At 57.5% G+C, this 24756-nt stretch overlaps 3 protein-coding genes across 3 annotated transcripts in view; 1 reads left to right on the top strand and 2 right to left on the bottom strand.

Moving 5' to 3' along the window:
* The window catches only part of LOC129734336 (toll-like receptor 2), a 2991-nt gene extending 877 nt beyond the window's left edge, over nucleotides 1–2114 (bottom strand). The window contains 15 exon segments of the mRNA XM_055697226.1: nucleotides 2–139; nucleotides 141–162; nucleotides 164–306; nucleotides 308–433; nucleotides 435–689; nucleotides 691–801; nucleotides 804–1019; nucleotides 1021–1086; nucleotides 1089–1231; nucleotides 1234–1480; nucleotides 1482–1652; nucleotides 1654–1707; nucleotides 1709–1789; nucleotides 1791–1892; nucleotides 1992–2114. Coding sequence (XP_055553201.1) covers nucleotides 2–139; nucleotides 141–162; nucleotides 164–306; nucleotides 308–433; nucleotides 435–689; nucleotides 691–801; nucleotides 804–1019; nucleotides 1021–1086; nucleotides 1089–1231; nucleotides 1234–1480; nucleotides 1482–1652; nucleotides 1654–1707; nucleotides 1709–1789; nucleotides 1791–1892; nucleotides 1992–2114 — 1998 coding nt within the window.
* Nucleotides 2115–6611: 4497 nt separating this feature from the next.
* Nucleotides 6612–11137, bottom strand: PEX11B (peroxisomal biogenesis factor 11 beta). Its single transcript, XM_055696836.1, has 4 exons — nucleotides 11007–11137; nucleotides 10785–10900; nucleotides 10492–10693; nucleotides 6612–9661 (listed from the first exon to the last, which is right to left on the bottom strand). Exons 1-4 carry the CDS (start codon nucleotides 11060–11062, stop codon nucleotides 9295–9297), a joined length of 741 nt encoding a protein of 246 aa, XP_055552811.1. The 5' UTR covers nucleotides 11063–11137; the 3' UTR covers nucleotides 6612–9294.
* A 703-nt stretch (nucleotides 11138–11840) lies between these two features.
* On the top strand, nucleotides 11841–24645 carry LIX1L (limb and CNS expressed 1 like). The gene is given in 7 exon segments (XM_055697004.1): nucleotides 11841–11936; nucleotides 11938–12184; nucleotides 17462–17625; nucleotides 18714–18854; nucleotides 19581–19676; nucleotides 21421–21498; nucleotides 21667–24645. Coding segments are annotated over 7 exon segments (1053 nt in total). The 5' UTR covers nucleotides 11841–11852; the 3' UTR covers nucleotides 21910–24645.
* The last annotated feature ends 111 nt before the right edge of the window (nucleotides 24646–24756 follow it).

Genomic DNA, 24756 nt, shown 5'->3' with positions numbered 1-24756 from the left:
GTTTCTCCACGATGTTCTCGATGATCCAGCGACCCGGCGTGAAGTCCCGCTCGTGGATACAGAGCCGGTAGGGTGGCACGATGTTCTCCAACCGCTGCAGAAGCTCCTGGCGAACCCAACCGGCGTCAGCGCGGCTGTAGGGAGATGAAGGCGTGGTAGGAGCATCGCCGCGCCGTGCCCCGCCGGCCGCTTGCCGTACCTGGCGCGCACCAAGCGGTACGTGGCTCGTAGGTACCAACCGGCGTCCAGCTTCCAGCAGAGCACGGCGCACACCACCACCACCACCGCCGTGCTGGCCACCGCCACCTGTCACCAGCGCCGGCACGTTGCATTCTAGGGGCCGTGGGGTGTAGGTGGCCACGGCCGTGTCCAGCAGAGGCTCGGGGTGGTAGCAGGTCCAGTTGTGGGGCCAGTCAGCCAAGGTGGGTCGCCCCCATCGCCCGCGTCTCCTCCAGGAAGAGGTAGAGGTCACAGGTGCAGTGGTAGGGGTTGTTGCCAGCCGCCAGGCTAACGAGCCGTGGCATGTTGACGAAGGAGCCGCGGTTGATGATGCCGAAGGAGTTGCCGTCAATTGCCAGCACCTCCAGCCGCAGGCACCTCCACTCGGAGGGGATGAACTTGATCTTGTTGCCACTCAACCGCAGCTCCCGCAGCCGGGGGCTTTGGCTGAAGTAGTCCATGTCCAAGCGGGTCAAGTTGCGAGTAGGAGAGGTCCAGGTACTCGAGGGTGGTGGGCAGGCACCTGAAGGTGTCCACCGTCACCTGGTTGTGGTGGAGGGCCAGCCAGCGCAAGGTTGGGGACTCCATTGGCACGTCTCCTGCAGGCTGCCCAAGCTGTTGTGGCTGGCGTCAAGGCGGTTGAGCCGGGGCCAGGTCCGGGTCAAGGTGGCCACCACAGCCAGGCTGAGGAGCTGGTTGGAAGCCAAAATGAAGTTTTCCAGCTTGGGCATGACTCCCTGGTAGTGGCAGAGCTGGTTGTAGATGTAACTGTCTCTCAGGCGGTTGCCGGAGATGTCCAAGGGTCTTCACATTACGCAACTCCCCCCACACGTCGCAGGGGACGTAGTTGAAGTTGACGTTTGATGATGGAGAGGGCGGCCCACACCGCTCAGCCAGGTGAAGGTCCGGTCGAAACGCAGGATATCGGGGTTGCTGATATCCTGCAGCACAAGGCGGTTGAGCCGTGGGGCGGTCGCCCCCCGCACTGGAGCCATTCTGCCACGGCGAGCGGGGCGAAGTCGATGGCCACCAGCGCCAATTCACAGATGCGGGAGCGTTGGACGTTGAGCAGGGCCAAGCGGAGGAGGTTCTCGCTGAACTTGCCCCGGTAGAAGACCAACTTGGTGATCTGCAGCTCGGCCAAGCCGGCGAAGGGGTCGGCGTCGCCGGTGTAGTAGGTGAACTCGAAGAGGTTACGGAAGCGCAGGTAGTCGAGGGGTTTGCCCCGCAGGTCCCGCAGCATCACCGGCAGAGCCCGCTGCGCTGCCGTCCAGGGCCACGTCGCACCACAGCTCCGTGGTGTTGAGCCACGAGAAGGCCCCGGCCTCGTAGCGCCGCAGGCCGGAGGCCGACTTGATGGCGAACTTGCGCAGCGCCGTGTCCTTCAAGACGGCGAAGTCCCCCCGGGAGATGTCCTGCAGCAGCGGCCCCCCCCAGCGACAGCTCCCGCAGCGCCCGCAGCCCCCTGAAGGCGCCGTCCAGCGCGGCGCTGCGGGTAGGGGTTGTTGGACATGTCCAGCCAACGGAGGTTGGCCAACGGGCGCAACGCCGGCGCCGGGATGGAGCCGAGGGGAGTTGTTGAAGAGCCGGAGGTGCTCCAGGAGGAGGTTGGAGAGGAAGGCGTCGGGCGCGATGCGCGAGATGCTGTTGTAGGCCAAGTCCAAGTGCCGCAGCTTGGGTCAGGCCGGCGAAGGCGCCCGCCGCCACCTCCCGCAGGCGGTTGTAGGAGAGGTCGAGGTGGCGCAGGGCCGCGGGGGAGGCCGGGGGGGCACCAGCGCCAGGTCCTGCCCCCGGCACAGCCCCGTCCGGTTGGCGGCGTCGATGCGGCACGGCGGCGGCGCTTGCCCACCCCCCGCCAGCACCAGCAGCGCCCAGCACCAAACTGCCGCCGGCATCCGGCACGGCACACACCCGGGCATCCCACCTGCGGCCGGAGAGGGGGGGGTCAGCGGGGGGGCACCCCGATCCCTCGGGATCGACCCGATGGGTAGAGGTGATTCCTCCCTTGGGGGCTCACGGACTGGATCCCAGAGAGGGGCTGGATCGCCGGGGATCGGGGACTGGATTGATCCCTGGGGGGGGTGTGGGGGGGGTGGGATTGGATTCTGGGGGGTTTGGGGATTAGATCCCCAGGGGATCAGGAGCTGTATCCTGGGGGGGATTGGATTCCAAGGGGATCAGGGACTGGATTCCAAGGGGAACGGATCCAGGGGGATAGAGGACAAAATCTTAAGGGGGTTGAGGGTGGGATCCATAGGGGATCAGGGACTGGATTCCAAGGGGAATGGATCCAGGGGGATAGAGGACAAAATCTTAAGGGGGCTGAGGGGTGGGATCCGCAGGGGATCAGGGACTGGATTCCAAGGGGAATGGATCCAGGGGGGATAGAGGACAAAATCTGAGGGGGGCTGGGGATGGGATCTGCAGGGGATCAGGGACTGGTCCTGGGAGGTTGATGATCAGATCCCAGAGGGGCTGGGAACTGGATTCTAGGGGGATCAGGGACCGATTCCCAGGGATCTGAGACTGCACCGCAGGGATCAAGAAATGGATTGAGGGCAGGGTGAGAGAATACATGAGTGGATCCCAGGGGGATCAGGGACCATACCCCTGCGGGGACTGGAAACTGCATCCCAGGGGAATTGGACCCCGGGGCAGGGGGGGGATCAGGGATCAAGTCCCAGGGATCTCCCTACACCAGCTCGAGGTGGGCAGCCCAGGGACCAACCACCTGGGGACTTACAGACCAGATCCCGTGGGATTTGGGACAGCAGATCCCACCGGCCGAGGGCCCCAACCCAGCACCAGCACCCAGTGCAACCCCCCTCCTCCTTGAGCCGGGGCGGGGGGGGAGCGGGGCTGGGGTCCCCCAGGCTCAGCCCCCCCCCCCCCCCCTTTGCTTTGCTGCTGATTTTTAAGGTGGGTTTTATTTTCCAATCCGGATAAAGAAAATATTTTAAAAAAGGAAAAATCCACTTTTTTTTTTTTTTTTGCAGCGAGGCAAGCTGCACCGACATGGTGTGTGTGTGTGTGTGAGTGTTTTCATTCGGGGGGGGGTGGGGGGGGGCAGGAAGGAAAAAAAAAACAACCCCAAAAAAACAACAAAAAAAACAGGAAACTGGAAAAGAAAAACAGTTGGGGATTTGTCCCGGCCAGGCGGCGAAGCCGGAGGGGGTACAGCCCCCCCCGGGCCACCCACAGCCCCCCCCCCCCCGGGCCACTTCGCCTCGTCTTAAAAATGCTCCCTCCCCCCCCCCCCCCCGCTTCCGTGAAAAAGGAAAAATACCTGGAATTGGCCCAAAAATGGGTGTCGCTGGTGTGTTGCCGCCCCCCCCAAACACCTGCGCCCCACGGCGCCGCTGCCAGGGCCCACGTGGGGAAACTGAGGCGTGGGCGTCCCCCGTCCCACCCCCCAGAACCCTCCCAGTACCAAAGGCTTCCTCATTCCCGCCGCCAGCCCGGCCCAGTCCAGTCCAGCCGCCACCGGCACCCCAGAGCCCCCCCGAGCCCGCTCAGCACCCAGGGGGGCAGCCCTCGGTGGGGCAGGATGGGGGGGCTGGAGCTTGGGACCCCCCCAGCCCAGCTCCCCTAGTCCGGCTCAGTCCCCCCAACTCGGCCCCAGCACCGCCAGTTTGGCACAGCGCCCCCAGTCCAGCAGTCCCAGTCCAGCCCTCCCAATCCAGCCCTCCCTGTGCCCCCAGTCCAGCCCTCCCAGTCCATCCCAGTGCCCCCAATCCAGGCCATCCCAGTCCATCCCAGCAGCCCCAATCCAGGCCATCCCAGTCCACCCCAGCAGCCCCAATCCAGGCCATCCCAGTCCACCCCAGTGCCCCCCAATCCAGGCCATCCCAGTCCACCCCAGTGCCCCCCAATCCAGGCCATCCCAGTCCACCCCAGTGCCCCCCAATCCAGGCCATCCCAGTCCACCCCAGTGCCCCCCAATCCAGCCCTCCCAGTCCACCCCAATGCCCCCCAATCCAGCCCTCCCAGTCCACCCCAGTGCCCCCCAATCCAGCCCCCCCAGTCCACCCCAGTGCCCCCCAATCCAGCCCCCCCAGTCCACCCCAGTGCCCCCAATCCAGCCCTCCCAGTCCACCCCAGTGCCCCCCAATCCAGCCCTCCCAGTCCACCCCAGTGCCCCCCAATCCAGCCCTCCCAGTCCACCCCAGCGCCCCCAGTCTCTCCCAGTGCCCCCAATCCAGCCCATCCCAGTTAGTACAACCAGCTCAGCCCAGTGCTCCCAGTCCGCCCCCCCAGATCAACCCAGCACCCCCAATTCAGCTCAGTACCACCAATTCAGCCCAGCAGCCCCCATCCAGCCCAGTGTCACCAGCCCCCCCACTCTAGTTCAGTATCACCAGTCCATCCTCTCACCACCCCAACCCAGCCCTCCCAGTCCATTCCCAGTGCCCCCAACCCAGCCCTCCCTGTGCCCCCAGTCCAGCCCTCCCAGTCCATCCTAACACCCCAACCCAGCCCTCCCAGTCCATCCCAGTGACCCCCAACCCAGCCCTCCCTGTGCCCCCAGTCCAGCCCTCCCAGTCCATCCTAACACCCCCAACCCAGCCCTCCCAGTCCATCCCAGTGCCCCCAACCCAGCCCTCCCTGTGCCCCCAGTCCAGCCCTCCCAGTCCACCCCAGTGCCTCCCGATCCAGGCCATCCCAGTCCACCCCAGTGCCCCCCGATCCAGCCCTCCCAGCCCACCCCAGCGCCCCCCGATCCAGCCCTCCCAGCCCACCCCAGCGCCCCCCGATCCAGCCCTCCCAGTGCCTCCAATCCAGGCCACCCCAGCAGCCCCAATCCAGCCCTCCCTGTGTCCCAAGTCCAGCCCTCCCAGTCCACCCCAGTGCCCCCCCAATCCAGGCCCCTCCCCAGTCCACCCCAGTGCCCCCTAATCCAGCCCTCCCAGTCCACCCCAGTGCCACCCAATCCAGCCCTCCCAGTGCCTCCAATCCAGGCCACCCCAGTCCACCCCAGCAGCCCCAATCCAGCCCTCCCTGTGTCCCAAGTCCAGCCCTCCCAGTCCACCCCAGTGCCCCCCAACCCAGGCCATCCCAGTCCACCCGTGCCCCCCAATCCAGCCCATCCCAGCGCTCCCAGTCTCTCCCGGCACAAGCCCCCACCGTGGATGTGTCCAGCCCAGCACCCGCGGGGGCCCCAGCCTCGAGCCCCCTCCCCAATTAGCAGCTAACGAAGACGCCCCACCCGCCCCACAGGCAGCTTTCCCTGTCAAAGGGCGTGTGGAAGTACAAAGATGTAGAAAAATGGGCAGAAAAATGCTCGAAATCAGCATTTTCCAGCGGGGGGTGGGGGTGTGTCCCCAGCCCCTCCTGCCTGGCAGGATGAGTCCCAGCTAATTAACGGTAATTAAACACTGATGAAGGTTTGCTGGGACTGGTGTCAGTTTGGGAGTTTCTCTCACCTGGGAAAGCACATGGCGGCAGCAGGCGGGCGTCTGGCTCCGGCCATCAACCAGATGTAGTTGTAATTCGTTCAGTAATTAATTATGCTAATTAGTTGGAATTAGTAGCTCAAACCCAGTCCCCGCCCCCCTCAAGGTACGATTCCTATTCTCATAATAGCCCACAGCCCAAGAAATCCTTCGAAAAACGGGATTTTGTTGTTATTAAAGATGATGCCGCACTCTCCCTGCTCTGCGTTTGGTATAAAATTACCGTAAAAAAATAAAATCGCTCCAATAAAATCCCAGAGGAGCCTTGGGGGGGGGGGGGGGGGTGCAGACTCTTCCAAAGGAAAATGGGACGTGTGGGATGGGTGTGAAATGGGATGGAACAACCCCCCCCTCCCCCCCCCCGAGGTGCCGCGGGACACACGGCGCAGGGAAAATCCGAGCTCCGGCAAAACCGATTCCTGAAGGCGCCGGCGGACGCGGACTGGGAATCCCAGAAAAATTTCGAGATTCCCACCCAAATTGGGGGGAATACCAGTGCGCCCCAGTCCCTTTTCAAAATCATCCCCAACCCCTCCGCTTTCCTCTTTGATGCGGAGATTAAATGAAGGATGAAAACGAAGGACGAATAAATCGGAAAATGGAACAGGCTTGGAAAACGACATCAGTAGGAAAAGGGAATAAACTCAGAAAGTTAAACGACGAAAACGAAATAAAAAGGAAAAGGGAATAAACTCAGAAAATTAAATGATGGCAATTAAACGATGAAAATGAAATAAAAAGGAAAAGGGAATAAACTCAGAAAGTTAAACGACGAAAATGAAATAAAAAAGGGAATAAACTCAGAAAATTAAATGACAGCAATTAAACGATGAAAACGAAATAAAAAGGAAAAGGGAATAAACTAAGAAAATTAAACGGTAATAGCGATGTAATCTAAATATGAAATATCGACGTACACATACGAAGCCAGACCTAACGTACGTTAATTGAATGATTTTTAATCGCTTTGCAGCAACCTGCAACGCAGAAACTCGCTGAGCCCCAGAGCTCGGTGTCCTGCTGCGGGGCAGAACCGTGAGGCCCCCCGGACCCCCAGGCCCACCCGCCAGCCCCAGCCATAGGTACCGGTTAACGAAGATCGCACCCAATTAAGCAGGATTTTCCCTTTTTTAAGGGGAATTTACGGCTCGGTAGAAGCTGGAGGAGCCCCCCAGTGCCGGGGGGAAGCCCCCAGCCCCACAGAAGCAGCTGCCGGAGCCGGTGGCCGGGATGCTGTCGCCACCACCGTCCCCCCACCACGGGCCAGATCCCAGCGGAGCCCACCGCCCTGGTGCTGGGCGCTGCCGAAAGGGGCACAGGGGGTGAGCTGCCCCCCACCACGCACCCCCAGCACGGTGGGCTCTGCGCCCCCCCCCCCCGGCCATGGAGACACCGAGTCCTGGTGGGCAACGCAGTGGGAGAAGGGCCAGCTCCGGCTGCTGCTCCTGGGACAACGCCAGAGCAAGACCCAGGGTCCTGCCGGGGGGGGGGGGCGGAAAAGCCCCCACACCCCCAATTTGTTCCAAAAAGTGCTGGGGGCAGGAGGCCGGCGCAGCGGGGTGCCCCCAGCAATGCCACAGACCCTAAACAGCAGGGAGGGGGGGCCAGGACATGAGCCCCCGGGGTGTCCCCGTTACTCACTGCCTGGGATGTTGGGAAACACACGCTGGGAGCGAGTCCAGCTCCCCATCCCGAGCCAGACTGGTCGCACTGGGCTGCGTGCTCATCCCACCGGGATCAGGAAGACGGAGGAAAACGGCGGCGGCTCAGCAGCTGGGCTTTAATAACGAGCTCTGCAAAGCGCCGCGGGACCGTGCTTGGCGCAGGCACCTATTTACAAGGGTATTTACAGGCGAGGCAGGAGCGGGAGCCACGCGCAGCCCCCCCCCTGCACCGTCCCAGCCTCAGGCATCGCTCTCCCGGGGTACAAGCGTCGTGTTAACCGCATGCCGAGGCCACCGATGCGCCAGGGCCGGCCGCCTTCCGCTCCTGTAACCGATTTACCTTCTCCCCCGAGAGTCCAAAGTCTCCGAGTCCAAGCTGAGATTCTGCTTGAGCCCTTCACCGTGAGCCGGGGGGGGGGGGGGAACTGGGGGGCTCCTTTCACCATCTGAATGCCGGGATCTGAATTCCTCGCCCTGTGCCTTCCCAGTTTGCAGCCGCGACACCCCAGTCCCGCCGCCGCCTCCTGCATTATTCAGTCCAACAAAACTCCCTCTTGCCTCTCACCGCGGCTCCGGGCACCCCCGCATCCACCCTTCCACGGTGACTCAGCCTCTCTCCGCCCGTGTCACCCCCGAACCCACAAAAAAATCAGGAAATGCAGAATGAAAAAGCACCGGGGGGGTCCTGGAGCTGGGGCTGGACTAACAAACCCGAGGCAGCGCTCCGGAGCGAGGTTTCCCAGCGCAGGGACAAGCCTCTGCTGCTGCAGACGTACCTGGAAGCATGTGAAGCCCAAGCTTTGTGCACGGAGCTCAAGAAAAACCCCAGCAGTGGGTTTTTAAAACAAACAGGGTCATTCCTTCCCTCCGTATCGCCCTCTCAGGGCAATCCCACCTCTGGATATTAATAAACACCGGCCCTGAATGTATCCTTCAGCCTGTGGTTAAGTAAAACACGCTCCAGAGCCGGGCTAAGCCCACTGCCCGTCATCTGGTGTCACAGAAACCAAGGAAAATGGGAAAGTGCAGTGAGGTGACAGCACCAGCTCCGAGGGAAAAGCAGGTGGGAACAACTGATGCAAGGAATCACAGCACGGAGCTGTCCCCTCCCCGATTTATCCCACAAAAAGCCACTCAAAAGGACATCTGAGAAACAAACCTCCCTCCGGGCAGGGGGAGGGAGGCAGATGCACTCGCAGCAGCCGGGAAGAGCTCGGGCTGCCCAAGTCCCTTTCTCAGGCACAGAGAAATCCACGGGGAAGGGCCAGGAGTGACCCCAGGGCTCGGCATGACTCCTACAGGCGCTGCTTCCCACCGGGATCGCGGGGAAGGTGCCGGCAAGGGAATGCTCTCCTACGGGGAAGCACGCTGCCGCCGTCCCCTCCAACCCACCGCCAGCCAGCAGAGCGGGACTCACCCCGAGTTCACCTCGAAACGCTAGGCTGGAGACGCCTCATCCACGACCAAAGTCCTTTCAACTCCCCCTCTGCCTGCACTCAGAGTTCTTAAAAGGAAAATAAAGTGTCGAAACAGGTGTTGGATACACCCAGCCAGCGCTACTCACCCCCACCCTGTGGCTTAACCCCGCTCCCAGCGACCCAGGCCGCCTTCCCCGGCCCCAGGTGTTTCTCTTGTGGGTGGCTCCGCGTTAGGAGACCCCCCCCAAAGAAAGAGGGGAGATGTTAAACCCCTAAAACAGCTGGCCAGGCCCCACAGTCAACAGGGAGAACCAAAGCAAGGTCCATTGAGCGCCGCCGGCTCCGACGCCAAAGTCCCTCCACCCTCCTCCACAGCCTGTTTGGTTAAAGCATCCAGGCGTGCCGTGAACACGCAGCTGCACGCAACGCGACCGAGACAGTCAGCATTAGTCACAGCCCAGCCTCAGGAGAAACCCCCCCCGGGGTTCCCAAATATCTGCCTACGCTGGCTTTGAGCACAGAGGCAAGCTCTGACGGCAGCTAAGGCTTCAGTTTGAGCCAGGGATGAAGGATGGTGAGGATGGAGAGGATGGAGGAGGTGAGGCCACACAACCCCACAAAACCCGGGTTGGTTTTGTACAGCCCCAGCTTGTCCAGGGGGATAAAAAGGTCGCAGGCGTTTTTCACCACGTCCAGCAGCAGAGGAGGGTTGTTCCGCAGGACGTGGATCAGAAGCCGGAGCTGGACCTGCAGCCTCAGCCCCAGCTGCTGCAGCCCGTTGTCAGCCTGGAGCTGGCGCCCGTTCTCGCTGCCTTTCGCTCGTTTCCCACCCGCCTCGCGCTCCATCAGGATCTGGATCTCGTAGACGTCCCGGCTCAGGTTCACGACAAGGGCGAAGAGATAATACCTGGAAAACAGGGGTGAGGAATGGGGGGAGAGCAGAGCGTGCGGCCAAACAGTGCCGGGGGCTGTGGTCTGTGAGGCTGGGGGTCTCCAGCCACAAAAATAAAACGCCTGCGGGAAGGAAGAGTCCGCTTTCCACCGACGGCCGAGGGGATGAGCAGGGCCAAGCACCCAGCAGCTCCCGCAACGCCGCGCTCTGTCATCGGCAGGGCACGAGGAGAGAAGCCCCTGCATGCAGCACTCGGCCGCTCAGTGCCCCCAGCTCAGCCCAGCACCTCCAACTCAGGCCAACCCAGCCTGGCTCAGCACCCCCAATCCAGCCCAGCCCCTTGCCCCCCATCCAGCCCAGCCCAGCCCACCCCACCCCAATACCCCCATCCAGCCCAGCACCAACTAGGCCAGCCCAGCGCCCCCACCCAGCCCAGCCCAGCCCATTGCCCCCCATCCAGCCCAGCCCATTGCCCCCCCACCCAGGCCAGCACCCCCCACCCAGGCAAGCCCATCCCTTTGCCACCCCATCCAGCCCATTGCCCCCCCTCCAGCCCAGCCCAGCCCACCCCAATACCCCCATCCAGCCCAGCCCACCCCAATACCCCCATCCAGCCCAGCACCAACTAGGCCAGCCCAGCGCCCCCACCCAGCCCAGCCCATTGCCCCGCCACCCAGGCCAGCACCCCCCACCCAGGCAAGCCCATCCCTTTGCCACCCCATCCAGCCCATTGCCCCCCCCTCCAGCCCAGCCCGTTGCCCCCCCTCCAGCCCCCGCAGGGCAGTGGACCCACGGAACCCCGCTCTCCTCGGTGGAGCGGCCCACCGGCAGCTGCCAGCCCTCACCTGAAAGACCTCTGGCTCCATTTCTCCTGGTCCACGCTGGGGACCAGCCCCGCCTTCCCGGCCCAGAGGACATTGTCGCAGGCGAAGTACATGGCCCTGTTCAGGTGGCTGAGGGTGACGCAGAACCGCAGCACCATGTCTGACAGGTGGATGGCCCGTTTCGCCGCCTCCAGCGCCTCGGCCGAGCTGCCCAGGCGCAGCACTGCGGGACAGACGGACACGGTCACCGGGGGGAGGGGGAGGGGGAGGGCACGGCGGGCCCCGCTCCCCGCTCCCCCCCCGCCCCCACTCACGCTTGCGGCCCAGGCTGAGGTGAGCCTCCAGCTGCCGGACGCTGGCCAGGACCCCGGCGCTCGCCCCGTTCCTCCGCAGCGTGTCCCCCGCCAGCGCACAGGCGTACTGCGCGGCCCTGCAAGAGACCCACGGCGTGAGGGGGGGTGGAGGGGCCCGCCGTGACCGCCGCGCCCCGCGGGGGGCGGGGAGGCCCCGGGGTGAGTCGGCACTACAGCCCGCACCTGAAGAGCCGCTCCTTGGCCTGGCTCTGGGCGCTGAAGCGCACCCAGGTCTCCATGGCGGGGCCGGGCCTGGGCCTGGGCCTGGGCCTGGGCCTGGGCCTGGGCCCGTTCCCGGCTGCGGGGCCTCGGCGCGGCGCGGCGCGGCGCCACTTCCGGCAGCGCGACGGAAGCGGCCGCGAGTCAAACCGGATGCGACAGGCAGGCGCTGGCGCCACCTAGCGGCACCTGCTCCCCACCCTGGTCATACCCGCAAAGCTCGTCCCTATTGGCTGACTGTGCCAGGCTCCGCCCCTGCCATCAAAATAGAGACCGTGAATGGTCCATTGCAACTCTCCCCGCCTCTATATCTGCATGAAAGCATTTGATTGGTTAATGTTACCATTTCCCGCCCCTTCTCCTGACCAATAAGAACGTGACGACAGCTCCCCACCTCCGGCTCGGCCGACTTGCAACTTCATTGGTTATTTCCTCTGTCATTACAACAAATCCTGCAGCACGACTGGACAGTCATGCTTTAAGCCCCGCCCCCGCCGTGTCCCCCACTTGGGATTGGACTGAAGGGGGTGAGCGTGCCCCCCCCACGCCCTAAGAGCGAGTTCTGATTGGCCGCTCCTCTTTTCGTCCCGCCCACCATCCCGGCACTCTGCCCCGTGATTGGTGGGCTGCCGCCCTCCCCCGCCTCCCTCCACCCTCTTCCCCGCCCCGAGGCCTCCTCCGTGCTGCCATTGGGCGGCTCCCCCTGGTTCCCGCCCCCTCCCTGAGGTGATCTCCACGCCCATTGGGCCTTCGGGCGGTGAGTGACAGCGGGTCCGCGGCGGGGCTCTCCCTCGGAGCGGGCTGGCGGCGATGATGGAGTCGGTGCGGGCGCAGCGGCTGCAGCCCGGCGTGGGGACGCTGCGCTCCCTGCGGCCCGGCGTCACCGGCGCCCCCCGCCGCCGCCTCGGCGCCCCCCCCGCCGCCCGCCCCGCCGCCCGCCGCGCTGGCGGCGCCGCTGCCCGCCGCTCCGCCCCCGGCCGGGCTGGGGCTGGGGCTGGGGCTGCCGCCGCCGCCGCCCCCCCTGGGGCTGCAGGGACCCGCCGCGCCGCCGCCGCCCGGCGCCGGACCGCCCGCCGTGCTGCGGGAGGCGGTGGAGGCGGTGGTGAGGAGCTTCGCCAAGCACACGCAGGGCTACGGCCGCGGTGAGCCGGGGCGGGGGGCGGGCCGGGGGCTCGGGACCCGGCGGAGACCCCGATCCGATCCCCTTCTCGCGCCGTTATCCCCCGCCCCAGGCTGCCCTCCCGGCCCCCTCCCCTCCCCCCCCCGCGCTCGGCGGGGTCTCTCCCTCTATCCCATCCCCCGCCGCCCTCTCCCAGGGATGGGGTCGGGGTCACCCCGCTTTCCCACACGGTTTGCCCAAGGGGCTCTTTGCCCCTTTCGTTCCCGCCCCCCCCCCCGTGGAGACCAGGCGCCCCATCTCCCATCCCATTGCTCTGGGGTCTTCTCGGGGGGTGGTGTCTCCATCAGCTGCCCCTTTTTCCCTGCCAGCCTTGTGCCTGGGCCTCCCCTGTCCCAGCCCTCCTCCCCCGTTAATCCTCCCTTTTCTGGGGTCCCTGTTGTAACCCGGTTTCCTTTGCTCCATGCTACCCTTTCGCCTTCTGCCTTCTCCAGCATAAGCTTTGAGGTACGGACCTCCCCAAGACCCTCTTCCTTCCCTGGAATTTGCATGGCAGCCTCCTTGGGTGAGGATCCTGCTTCCCTTTGCTTCCCACCACCGAGCTTTGAGCATCTTTTTTTCTGCAAATCTCGGATTTAGAGAAAAGAAGAGAGCCAGGAGCCTCTCCCCTGGCTGCACATTCCCTATCCCAGCGGCGTGGTTTGCTCATCTGATGGGCTATAAGGGTGACTGAGGAGGCATCCTTGATGATTGTCGTTACGTGAAATGTTGGTAAATCAGCCTTTTGTGCTATTTGTGGAGATTTTTCTGCTGTCTGCTGCTGGCTCAGCCCTGGTGCTTGGGATCTCCCAGCCCTGCAGAGTGAGCCCGGATGGTTTGGGCAACGTTAAAGGTGAGCATGGGGAGGAAAGGAGAATCCCTGCTCCAGCCCGGTCCGTCTGGGGCTGCTCGTGCCAAAACTGAGAAAGTGAGTAAAGTAAAAAAGTGACTAAAATAAAACCACTGAGTCCATGGTTCTCTGGGTCTGCCTTTTCCCTAAGGAGCCTCGTGGTTTCAGGGGTCAAGCTTGAGAAACGTTCACGGGTCTCCTCCTGGAAAGCTCTGTGGCCTCTTAAATGCAAACTTTCAGTTTTTATGGTATTGACTACTTCCCAATACCCAATTTGACATGGGTTTTTGCTTTTGCGAGTTAGGGAAAGAAGACAAGGCAGGGGTAGGCAAGTATATATAGAGGTGACCGTGAAAGCAGACGTGGGGACCTGAGCTGCGCAGAGAATTCCCTAGCTTGTGGTTTAAAGCTGTGGCAGTTTCCTACTTGTGCTGTACCTGTAACAGGTAAACATGTGATAAAGGTAGAGAGAGTGGAGGCTGGGGTTTTTTTTTCATGCTATTTAGATGGTTTTTATGTTTTTAAGAAGGATTTTTATGGGTTTATGTTTAAGAAGGAGGATTGTTGTATGGTAGTGGTTTAGTCCTCTGTATGTAACTCCTTCAACTTGATGTTGAGACAAAGAGGCTCATTTCTTTCAACGAAGGCAGCAGCAAAGAGGGCTCGGCTGGGCGATCCTTGCCATTCCCGGTGGCTGCAGGTTTCCTGGGATCCCCCTCGCTTCTGTGCTCCACCTTATTGATGAAAAGCCCCGCAGCTGGGAAGAGAGATCAACTCTGCAGGCTGCTGGTGCTGGGAGAGGCTGTTGCGGGGGTGTTAAGTACTCCACCACGCTCCGGCGCCGCGGGGCTCCAAGCATTGCATCAGAGGCACCCGGTCGTGCGAGAGCCCCTGGAGGAGGCTCCGATCTGAGTTTCTTGTACACTCCTTCTTATTTCAGTAAGAGGGGGGGGGGAAGGAAAAAAAAAAAGTAAAGCAGCAAGAAAAAAGGTTAAAGCACATATTTTACTGGCCCTGTGATGGAAAGAATCTTCCACCCCACCCGAAAGGAGACACTTTGCAACTATTTTGAGTTCCCGACTTCTTCCGGCTACGGCGGCAGGTCCAACAGAGGCGGTTGTAGGCTTCCAAATGGTGAGTGCTTGGCAGTCACCGGCGTGCGGGGGGACCGCTGCTCGTCTGGCTCCGGAGCGACTCAGCGCCATGTGGAATCACTTACTCTTCTGTATTTAATATGCAAGTCAGATGTGCTATCGTATACACAACGCTGAGATACAGGGTTACGCTCCAAAGCAATAAACAGATAGGACTGATGGTCAGAACAGGCTCTGCTTTGCGTCTCCCAACTTCTCTTCGTCTTTTCCTGGAGTGGCAAATCTAAAGAGCAAGCCGCTGACAGGAGGCACCCTGTGTGGTTGAGCCGTGCTCTGTAAATCTGCCCGTCTCCCCACCCCAGAGGGTGGCAGAGCTTATCTGGAAGATCAGCACGTCCAGTTCCTGCCCTCAGAAATGAAAACAAACAGACTAAAAGGGATCAGCTGATGCCAATAGTAAGAGTTCTGTGTTTTGAGCCAGTAGAGAGACTTGTTCTGCTTGCAGGTATCAAAAATATCTTTCTTTTCACATTGGGAAAATACCTTTCTTTACACATACACAACCTCGTGCAAGGTGCAGAGACAACATCGCTTCTTCAGCACCTTTACCTCCATTCGAACCATCCTGTCGTTTTTCCCTTTGCCCCAGCACTGCGTTGTGTAGGGGATCAAAATCCTTCAGGGTGCAGGAGGCATCCCTGCTGTCTTGAAGGACCGTCCTCTCGCAAATGTGAGATGGAACAGGATTTAGGATGCTTTCTGAAAAGCAAAAGCCAACTTCACGTCTCCTGCCTCTTTCCCTCACAGCACAACCTTGCGGTTTAATGGGAGGCGGGGGGTGAATAAGCAAGGCTGAAAACCATCGATCCAGAGCTAATTCAGACTAAGATTTCGCTTTGGATTCGGCACGCTGAAGTGCTCAGCTGGTGTTTGCCTGCTGAAGGTGACACGTGCAGCGTTGGAGCTGGAGCTGCGCTGAGGAGAGGGGCAGGTCTCTGTTGTAGCGCCGTGGTTTGCTCTCTGGCTCTGTAAAAGCATGTTGTTCTGAAGCGTTTGGAGAGTTTCAATTAAGTATTTTACTCTTTTTGTCTCCTAAAATCGCCCTGCCTGCAGCAGCTGGAAGAATTTAATCCGGTCTGGGAAGAAAACCTCTTTTGGGTGCTTCTCAGCTGTCTGACCTGTTGCTCCAGTCGCTAACAAAGTGCCCAGCCAGCGTCTGGCATAGAGGAGCCCTTGTCTTGGGCTGAAAACACAATTCCCTGCCCGTGCCCGTGTCGCATGGCGTTTCCTCATTAACCTGCTCTTAACGCCAGCTTTTCAGGCTTCGCTAAATTAAACCAAACTACAATTTCTCTGAATTTTAGGAGTAATTCCATGTGTTGTGAGAATTTGTGCTGTCTGATGCAAGCTCGGCTTGCTCTGCAGTTTCTTGTGTGGTCGCCGCTGCGAAGTCTCGGTTGCCCCATGCCAAACAGTCCCTGAAGCTGTTATTGAATTGGGCATTGTTTCCCCAAATCCGTTGGGGATTATGTGCATGATTTACACCGTCCCTGGGAAGGGAATCTGCCTGGATGGGTGGGAATTCTGTCTGGGTATTGGTGCACTGGAGAACTGGCAGGGAACTGTGTATTGTTTGTGCAGCTTTTTGCTAGTCTTCAGTGGAAAATTGCCCCTGTCTTGCATGTTTCATCAAAAATAAAACCAACAACCCACCCCAAACTAAACTTGAAAATAATCCAAAGCGACTGTTTTATGAACAAAATGCCCTGAAAAGCCTGTGGTTGAAAGAGGAGGGAAATGCTTAGTGAGGAACTACTGTGCTAGTGACTCCTCGCCCGGCTTCGTCTTACAGAAGGCAATAAAACAAAATAAAAGGCTCGAGCTCGCTGTCTTCCTGAAAGCTGCCTGGCTGAAGGCCTACAAACTTACCGCGCTGTGTGGGCAACCGAAAAGCTGAGCCGGGGTGGCTTGCGATGGGCTTGGCACCTCACGTTCACGCGTGGCCTTAAATTAACCTCCCTTTTATAACCTGCCCCGGGAGACTTTGGGAACAGCAGCCTCGTCTTGCTCGGTGCTCTGCCCCAGCGCTGGCTGCACGGCGTGCAGCTCCTCGCAGGAGAGCTTGCGTGGGGATTTGGGGGTATTTTTCTCATGTTGCCTGTCAAACTGCAGCACGGAAAGAAGCCCAGAGCAAATTCGATGGGACTTAGAGCGCTAGGTGCTACGAAGTTGATTTTTCTCGCCCAAACCTTGACAAAATAAAGGGTGGGTAAAACACCTCGAAGGGAGTCCTTGTGGCACTGGGGATTCAGGAATGAGGAGAGCGATGGGGCAGGCGGCTCGCTATAGCAAACGCCTCTCGTTCTTGTGTGCGTATTAAGAAGACTTGAACCTCGTGGATTCGGGCTACAAGCTGCGTGCCACGAGGGTAGGTGCTCAAACCCCGCATAGCAAATGTGGGGCTCCAGAAGAGGTGCCTGCTTAAAAACAGCTTCTGAAAAGGCTGTAATTAGCAAAGTCAACCAGGGCTAATGTTTCAGGCTCTGGTTTCCTAACTGGGATGGAAAAACTGTAACAAAGCTAGGGCTGCTTTTATTCTGTGATTCACCGTTTGGGTATACGTCCTCCCATGCCGAATGGCACAACCGAGATTCCCCAGTTAGATGTTCCCATTCTCCTCTGTGCTGTTAGATGCTATGTGGTGGTTAAATACTCCCACCCAAATTACAGGGAGTTCTGCCAGAAAGCCTCAGCTGGGTAGCTTTTCGCCTCAGGTCACTTCTTGTATCCCCAGCCGTGTTTTTTTGAGTGAGGTACGTGATGTTCAGCATCGAGGCAGGTGGTTTCTGCGGGTCTGACAGGTCACCTGCTTTATTTTTATCTTACGTGTAAGAAAGTCAGTATTGAGGATCGGCTGAGGCAGGTGACAAACCTGCTGAGCCTGTTGACAGCCGTCTGGCCGAGGAAGAATGCCTCGCTGTCCGGCTCTGCAGCCTTTTTCAAGTCCTATTCCGAAAGCTTTTCCCAAGGTTTGTTGGAACGAGAAGAGTTTTTCTGGAGGGAGCTTTGGTTTATAACTCAGTGGTTCTCCTTACGGTCGTCTTGCAGGGAGAGGCCTGTTTGTGTTGACATCGTGCACTTATAGCGTCCCTTAAAGCTGATGGGGTTTAATACGAGAGATAACAGCGCTGCTCGCGTAGGTGGGCATACGCTAACATTTATGCCGTGCTGTTTCTGGATGCGGGGAATACCTGAGGAAACCGGCTGCCCAGGCTCTTGTTTTCTGTGTCTGAACTTGATTCTGCTTCTGTCTCCTCAGTGAACGTCGTGGAGGCCCTTCAGGAGTTCTGGCAAATGAAGCAGTCCCGTGGAGCTGATCTGAAAAACGGAGCCCTCGTGGTGTACGAGATGGTCCCTTCCAACAGTCCCCCTTACGTCTGCTATGTCACCTTACCGGGAGGGAGCTGCTTTGGCAGTTTCCAGGTACGACTGCTCGGCTGGAGGCTGTCCCGGCTGCGCGGCTCGCTCTCCAAAGCACCCTCCAAAGGGTGCCCTGAGAACCTTTCCCCACCAGAATTAGTGCTCAAATACTTTCCTGCGCTGGCCACAGCATCAACGTTTTCCTGCTGATTCAAAGGACGAGAGCGACATGGGTCTGACTGTAAACCCTCTTTCATTTCAAGCTGGCTGATAAGTGCTCCTGGTTGCCTATAAAACCCCACCCGACTTCAGTCTGGGAAGGTTTGGCTGTAAATTTTACTTTGCTGTACGTACTGTATCCCCTACATGTGACTCAGACCTTAGCAGCGCTGAGGTGGGATGTGGTATCAAAGAAAACTGTTAGATGGGCTGGTTTTGGTGCTTTGTCCTCCTTCCCAGGACTGAGCGGTGAGGTGTATGTGCAAGATGCATCTGGGACAAACTGGTAGAGTAAAATATCCTTGCCGGGGCTCTGGGTTTGACCCAGTACCTCTTCTCGAGGTGCCAGAAGACTCTAGAAGTCCAATCATAACATTGGATCAATAGTTTCTCCCCCCCTTTCTGTTGAAAAGGAAAATGTCCAACCCAAATACCTCACCCGAGAGATTAAGGTCCAAAAATCACAAGGGGTCCTGACTGCAGTTCGGATTCCTTCGCTGTAGTGGCTTTAGGCAGTTGCTCTCTGGTCTTGGTTTGAAGAACCTGTCCAAAAGAAACAATTCTAGCAGCTACACGGTCTACCCATCCTGCAGAGCAGTCCTTGTGCTTAAGAGTAATTTGGTTACGTTTTGGTTTTCAGCTAATTAATTTTGTTGACGATCTGATCGGTGGCGTTTCCTGATGCAGATACTATGTGCTGAGTTCAGCTGCCTGCCTAATTTTTGTGTTTAGCGTGGTTGGGATAGCTGTGGTTTAAAACTAGCTCCTAATGATTTCAGGATGTCTGAGAGAGCACGGACTTTTCAAAACTACACAACACTGCCACCTGATTCCCATTCCCTGTGTCGGTGGGAAGTTCAGAGCGCAGGGCTGAGGCGATCTCGGTCACATCGCTGTCTTTCTGTCCTGATGGTGTTTGTGTCTCTCCTTAGTTCTGTCCGACCAAGGCTGAGGCCCGAAGGAGTGCTGCGAAGATTGCGCTAATGAACTCGGTCTTTAATGAGCATCCCTCCCGAAGGATCACAGATGAGTTCATCGAGAAGAGTGTTTCGGAAGCCCTGGCGTCTTTCAATGTAAGGCTTTTGGGTACCCAGGTGGCTGCAATTGATGGGGAAAAAAACTCAAATCATGGGAAGAGCAGTTTTCTTTTACATCTGGAACTCTTTCTGACAGGTTTTTTTTCAGGGATTTCTGAGTATTAAAACTTTTAACTGTAGCTCTCATTCTTGTGCTCCGGCTTCCCCTCCCACACAGTCTCACGCTCACGTTTGATTGTGCTGCCCTCGGATCGGGCAGGAGTAATTAGGATAATAAGACTGAGATGTTGATCTGTGTTGGCCCTTCTCTGACCGGGTTGCCACATTGGCTAGCTTTCTCTAAACAAAATTTTTCCCAGAAAATGTAGTTTCTCGCGGCGGGAGCTTTGCATTCTTCTTTTACTGCTCTAATTATACCTTGTCCTGGGGGGAGTTCTTGCTGTGCAGTCATGTGGCGCTTGCCGGTACCCAGAGTATTGTTAAGAATTTTGAAATAGCCGTAATGGGCTGCAGAAAAAACCCTGTTTCAAGTGGCATTGCCAGAAGCAGAGCGAGCATCGTTACTCCCCGAGAGCTGCAGGAAACGATGCGAGTATCTGAGATCGAATGAGATGGGTAGGCGCGTGGCCGAGGTGCGTAAGGCTGCCCTCAAAAACCTGTCCTGGGGTGGGTGAAGTGGAGATGGTGTAGCAGAAGCGGCAGGTAGCAGGGGAGCCAAGCTTGGTCAGGAATGACAGCTCTCGTGTGAAATGTCTCCTGCAGGGCAATCGAGAGGAAGCTGATAATCCCAACACCGGGATCGGTGCTTTCCGCTTCATGCTGGAATCCAACAAGGGAAAATCGATGCTGGAGTTCCAGGTACTGTTCGTAATTCAGTTACACGGTTCAAGGGGTGGTTGGTTTGATCTTTCAGCTTCACCCATAGTGCTTTATATTCAAAATAAAAAGGGAGGTTTTCCTCTTAGACCACAACTCGGGATTTGCGGCGCTTCCAGGTGCAGGTGTAGCAGCAAAACACTTGGAATTGGGATTCTCTCTGTAAACGCTCTTTGATATTTGCAAGGCTCGGCATCGTGAAAGGGGCGAGCGTTGTTCTGAGCCAGTGTTTTCAGTGACATGTTCTTGAGCTAGCTGGTGCCCAACATCCAGACGATACCTCCGGATACCACAACTCGGGGCGTTCCATGAGCTGTTCAGTTTGTGGGTTTTATCTTCTCCCTGCAAAATGGGAGAGAGCTCGCTTCCCTTAGGAAAGCTGGCGAAGATCTTGCATCCAAAGACGTTTTGATTGTGGAATTAGGAGTCTTGATTACTGTCATTACATGCCCTCAAACCGCAGCATTATCTGAGCAGTCCTCGTATCCTGCTGAAATATGTTCAGTCTGTCTCTCGTTACGACAAAACATCTGTGAAATGAAAACTACAGACTGCTGAGGGAAAGTGCTGTAACACTTATCAGTTCTGGTTAATGGAGCAGAAGGAGTCCGTGCAGAACAGATGACTGGAAGCTGAGATTCTGCTGGGTTTTATTCCAGCCTTTCTGAGGAAACTGCTCCTAAGAGCAGAGCAGAGCAGCCAGGTAAATAAAATAAGACGTGCCTAGAGTGCTCTGAATTCTTCGTGCGACTCGATAGCCTCGTTGTCACTCAAGACGTGTATCCCTGCACGTACAGAGCCGTCGTTAGGACGGTGCGTTGAGCTTCACGAATCCTGTGAGTTTAAACTTGGGCTTCAGAAGCAACTCAAAGTGGTTCTTGTGCAGACGAGTTGATTGTAAGTGCACCAACTGGAACTGGATTTTTAGGAGAGGAGAAATTGGGCCGTAACTCTGCTCCAGACAGTTGAAGCAGGGTTTGGATGTGTCTCAAAGTAGGTGCCTTAAGCCTGTAGCGTTGCTGTATTTGGGGTTCTTTGCTGTAGGCAAACTTTTCCCAAAGCTGACTTCTTGCCTGGCTCGTTTCCCTTGCATGGAAATCCTCAGTGGGTGGAAGACAGCAGTGTTTATATTAAAGGTCCTGTTTACACAGGGTGACTCTGTTAGGAATATTCCTCAGGCTTTGTTTGTCTTTGGGAAGCCTAACTAGTCGCTGCAAGTTTATGAAGCCGAATGTACATGGTGTTGAGAGAGAAACGTTCGCTTGGAAAACACTGGGCTGTCACCCACTCTGGCTGGTGGCTTAGCCTGGAGGCTGCGGGATGCCGGAGTCTGGCTGGCAGAATCCTGAAATCCCTGGGGCAGAGGGAAGCATCAGCATCTTTGTCTCGCCCATAATCCGCTCATCTGGTCGGGGGATTTCTGTCTAGCAGGGTGAGCCAGGCTCTGCCCTTGCGTCCTGGCTCCTAGGCCTTCCACCTCCCCCGCTTCTCTGGTTTCCGCATCTTTTTGGTAAATCTTAACTCTAACGCTGGAATTTTTTTTCTTTATGGACTCCAGAGTCGCGAACATACTCTGTGATCCTTGCAGTTGCAAAGGACTGGGCATGATGTTACAAAATCCTTCCCGGCTTCTCGTTCCCGTAGCGAGACACCGGCTTGACTGCTTGTAACGCTGAGCCCTCGTCCCCGCGCTGGCTGGCGGCCTGACTGCCTTTTGCTGTTGCAGGAGCTGATGACCGTCTTCCAGCTGTTGCATTGGAACGGCAGCCTCAAAGCCATGCGAGAGAGGCAGTGCTCGCGGCAGGTGAGTCCGGGCGTCTCGAGCAGTCGCACGCTGGGCGCGTTCGGGTCGCGACAACCTTCTCCTTAAGCTCCTTTAGCTGGCACGGGAGCCAGATGCTCCCAAGCGACGTGTGTCCCCTGTAGCGACTTGTCTTTCCTAAGCTCCCCTGCATATGTCCGTTACCACCAGGAGGTCCTGGCTCACTACTCCCACCGCGCGCTGGACGATGACATAAGGAACCAGATGGCCATGGACTGGGTGAACAGGGAGCAGAACAGTCCAGGGGCCCTTTCCAGAGAGCTGGCTTCGACGGAGAGAGAGCTGGACGAAGCCCGCCTGGCCGGGAAGGAGCTGCGTTTCCATAAGGAGAAGAAAGACATCTTGATGCTGGCGGCTGGCCAGCTGGGGAGCATGCACTCCTCCAACTGCTAGGCGCTGGCGTGCAAGTTGTTCCACTCCCCCAGGCCTACTAACACCTCCACGCCGACGGGATCCGTCCCGTGTCACGTAAAGCATGTAATGCCTCTTCCAGAATCGTGGCCCGTTTGCACATTTTAAAGATTTTTTTTTTTTTTTAAACAAAACAAAACAAAAAAGCTCCTGTACAGATTTTTAAACCTTTTAATACTTGCTTTTAGACCTCCTCCTCAGCCTCCTATCCACTAGAGAATTCCTTCTGTCTCTTCCTTTTTTTTTAAAGATGGCATTAAAAGCACGGCCTTTCGGTGTTAGCGCCGAAGACTGCCGCTGTACGTGGGTACTCTGTGGCCAGCAGCGTTCCACAAAACATAGCACTTCTTCCAGGAAGCTTCTGTTCTTTGGAGCTGCTGCATGTCACGCGGATCTGCTTTTTTTTCTTTTTTTCTTTCCTTCCCTTCTGCTTCTATCGTAGAGGTGGGGTCTACCAAAACTCCTTGAGAAGCACACTAACTAAAAACCCAACGAAACAAAACTACCGACGCATTCTCTTGTAACACTACAATGCAAGCTGCCTGGGGGAACGCTCCCAAGCACGTAAAAGGGATTTTAAAACTGGGATTTTGTTTTGGCCAGACTTAAGTCTACAGCGTTCGGGTTCCAAGCTGAGGCAGGATCCGCGGTTCCCCCTCCAGCTGTCAGGTGCCTGTATCTGTTCCTGCTCTGACTGTTCGCTTGTGGCGTAGGATGTAGTTCCTTCTCTAAATAACGCACCTAACAACAAACGACAAGGCCCCACGGTACGGAAGGGATTGGACTCGGGTGTTTAATTAATCTGCACCAGCCAGAGCCTCCTGCTCCGCTCCCTTTCGGTCCTCTCTGGGTTCTCACCAGGTTTAACGTGGTCTGGCAGGGTGGCGATGCCCAAGCTCTGCCCCAGCGACTGGGGCGGGGGGGGGGTGAAGCAGCCGGTTTGTTTTGCTGGAAATGGAGTTCGGGAGGTTTTTTTGGCTTCCCCAGCCAAGCCGGGGAGATGCAAATTTTAAAAAATATGTTACAAGAAACAAGAGATGGACATGCTGTTCTCTCTGGAGCAGCTTCCAAACCAAATGTCAGACTTGGCCTTTTCGAGGAAGGTTTAAAAAAAAACCTTGCCAGAGTTTCAGGACTCGCTAGCAATAAGAGGGGAAACTGCTCAGCTTCTCTCCCTGAAGGACCTTGTGGACACGAGCCTTCGTTAGGTAGGATTGTGGTGAAGCCTCTGTTAACTCGGACTGGGGTGAAGCCTTTGAAGCGGAGCACAGATCCAGCCCCGAGCAGCAAAAGCTCAGACTAAGGTTTGGCCTCGACTCTTGCTTCGCTTCAAAGGCAAACCTCCGAAACCTCGGCGTTACTGGGGACGACTCTTCGCATTTCTGAGGGCTGAGGAGTTCTTCAGGGCAGCGGATTGCGCGCAACTCGCCGCTCCTAGGTGAGAGCTCGGCACGGGAGGAAGGGAGTCGCGTTGAAGGCATGGGGCTGTGCGGTTCGACCCCCTGGCCCGGAGCACTTGTGCGGCACAGCCTCGCACGAGGAGAGGGGGGCTGTGGCGAGAGCTCGTGGAGCTGGGAGTGAGCTCGTTCCCTGGTCATAGCGGCAACAAAACAAAGCGTTGCTGAAACAAAAATCTCTATATGCACTATTTTTTTAAACAAATAATTCCCTATTCTTTCTATACGTATCAGTACTAAATCTCTATGATGTTTAGATTTGTAAAAAAACACCCTTTACCGACGTTAAAAGTGTTCCTTCCGCTCAAGTTCAGCCAAGAAAACTACTTGTGCAGGGCAGATGCTGTATCACTCCCTGCGGTTCCGACAGGCGGCCGGGAAGAGCCAGCAGCACCTCAGCAGGAATAAATAAATTACAGGCGGCCTTCTCCCATCGCTGTTCGAGCAATAGTTTCTGTTTTGAAATGGAGATTTAAAAAAACGCATTATCTGTAGGTTATTCTAGTTTTGTATTCTCGTCCTAACAAGCCTAGTTTGGTTTTTTTTTTATATATTTTTTATACGCAGCCTCTTTACACGACAGTATTAATGTTTCATGCATTTATAAATGTGATTGTAAATGGTGTGGAGTTGGATTATTATTTTTTTTTTTACAGGCTGGCAATATCTAGACCTTGTATTTGAATTTAATCACTTGCTTTAGAAATAGCGCAGAGTCTTAACGCCTCTCCACCAGCACTTCCACACCGGCGTGTAGCGTTCCGTCGCGTGAAATGGTGATTTATCCGAGGGCCTGATCCTGCAAGTAAGGGAACTCCTGAGAAACCTCTGCCCTGACGGCTGTGCGCAGCGCAGGAGGCTGCTCGACGTTCCCGGCTTTTTGCACGTCGGGATTTTAACGCTTTTTGCCAAATTCTCCCCGATGTCCTGCAGGGCCGGGAGGGACACGAGGTGTTCCGGGCGCTGGCAGCCGCTCTCGGGTGGATCAGGGAGGGTTCCCGTGTTCCCAGGCATCCTGGCGGGAGGGAAAACAAAAATTTGACACTGTGATTTGTGGTTTTAGCAGTCCGGGCGCCGGCTTTGAGTCTCCGGATCTGCCTGGAAGGTGATAAAATGCACAAATCCAGGTTTTCTCAGCATCCGAAATGGGTGGTTGTTCTTGCTCGGGCTATGTAAACGCAAAGCTGAAAGGATAAATCACCGTGCGGCGCTGCGGGTTGTACGTCTGATTTTATACAATAAAACCGTAGATTTTGGGGTAGCACGGTGGCTTCTCTCTTCTTCTGTGTCAGGTTGCGTCCCCAGCCCCTCCTGCGAATGGTCCCTCTGCAGCGGGGGCACCCCCGCCACGGCAGGGGGTGGCTGGGCGCCC

The sequence above is a fragment of the Falco cherrug genome, chromosome 19 (assembly GCF_023634085.1).
Source record: "Falco cherrug isolate bFalChe1 chromosome 19, bFalChe1.pri, whole genome shotgun sequence".
NCBI classification, from domain to species: Eukaryota; Metazoa; Chordata; class Aves; order Falconiformes; family Falconidae; genus Falco; species Falco cherrug.
Note: the sequence above shows the minus strand (reverse complement) of the source record. Positions and strands in the feature narration are given on the sequence as shown.

Bases quoted from the DNA above. Each gene is read 5' to 3' on its own strand.
- PEX11B (XM_055696836.1), bottom strand. From the start codon at position 11,062: ATGGAGACCTGGGTGCGCTTCAGCGCCCAGAGCCAGGCCAAGGAGCGG. The intron at 10,901-11,006 runs GTGCGGGCTGTA...GGTCTCTTGCAG, and splicing joins GCCAAGGAGCGGCTCTTCAG to GGCCGCGCAGTACGCCTGTG. The intron at 9,662-10,491 runs GTGAGGGCTGGC...CCTGTTTTCCAG, and splicing joins TGGAGCCAGAGGTCTTTCAG to GTATTATCTCTTCGCCCTTG.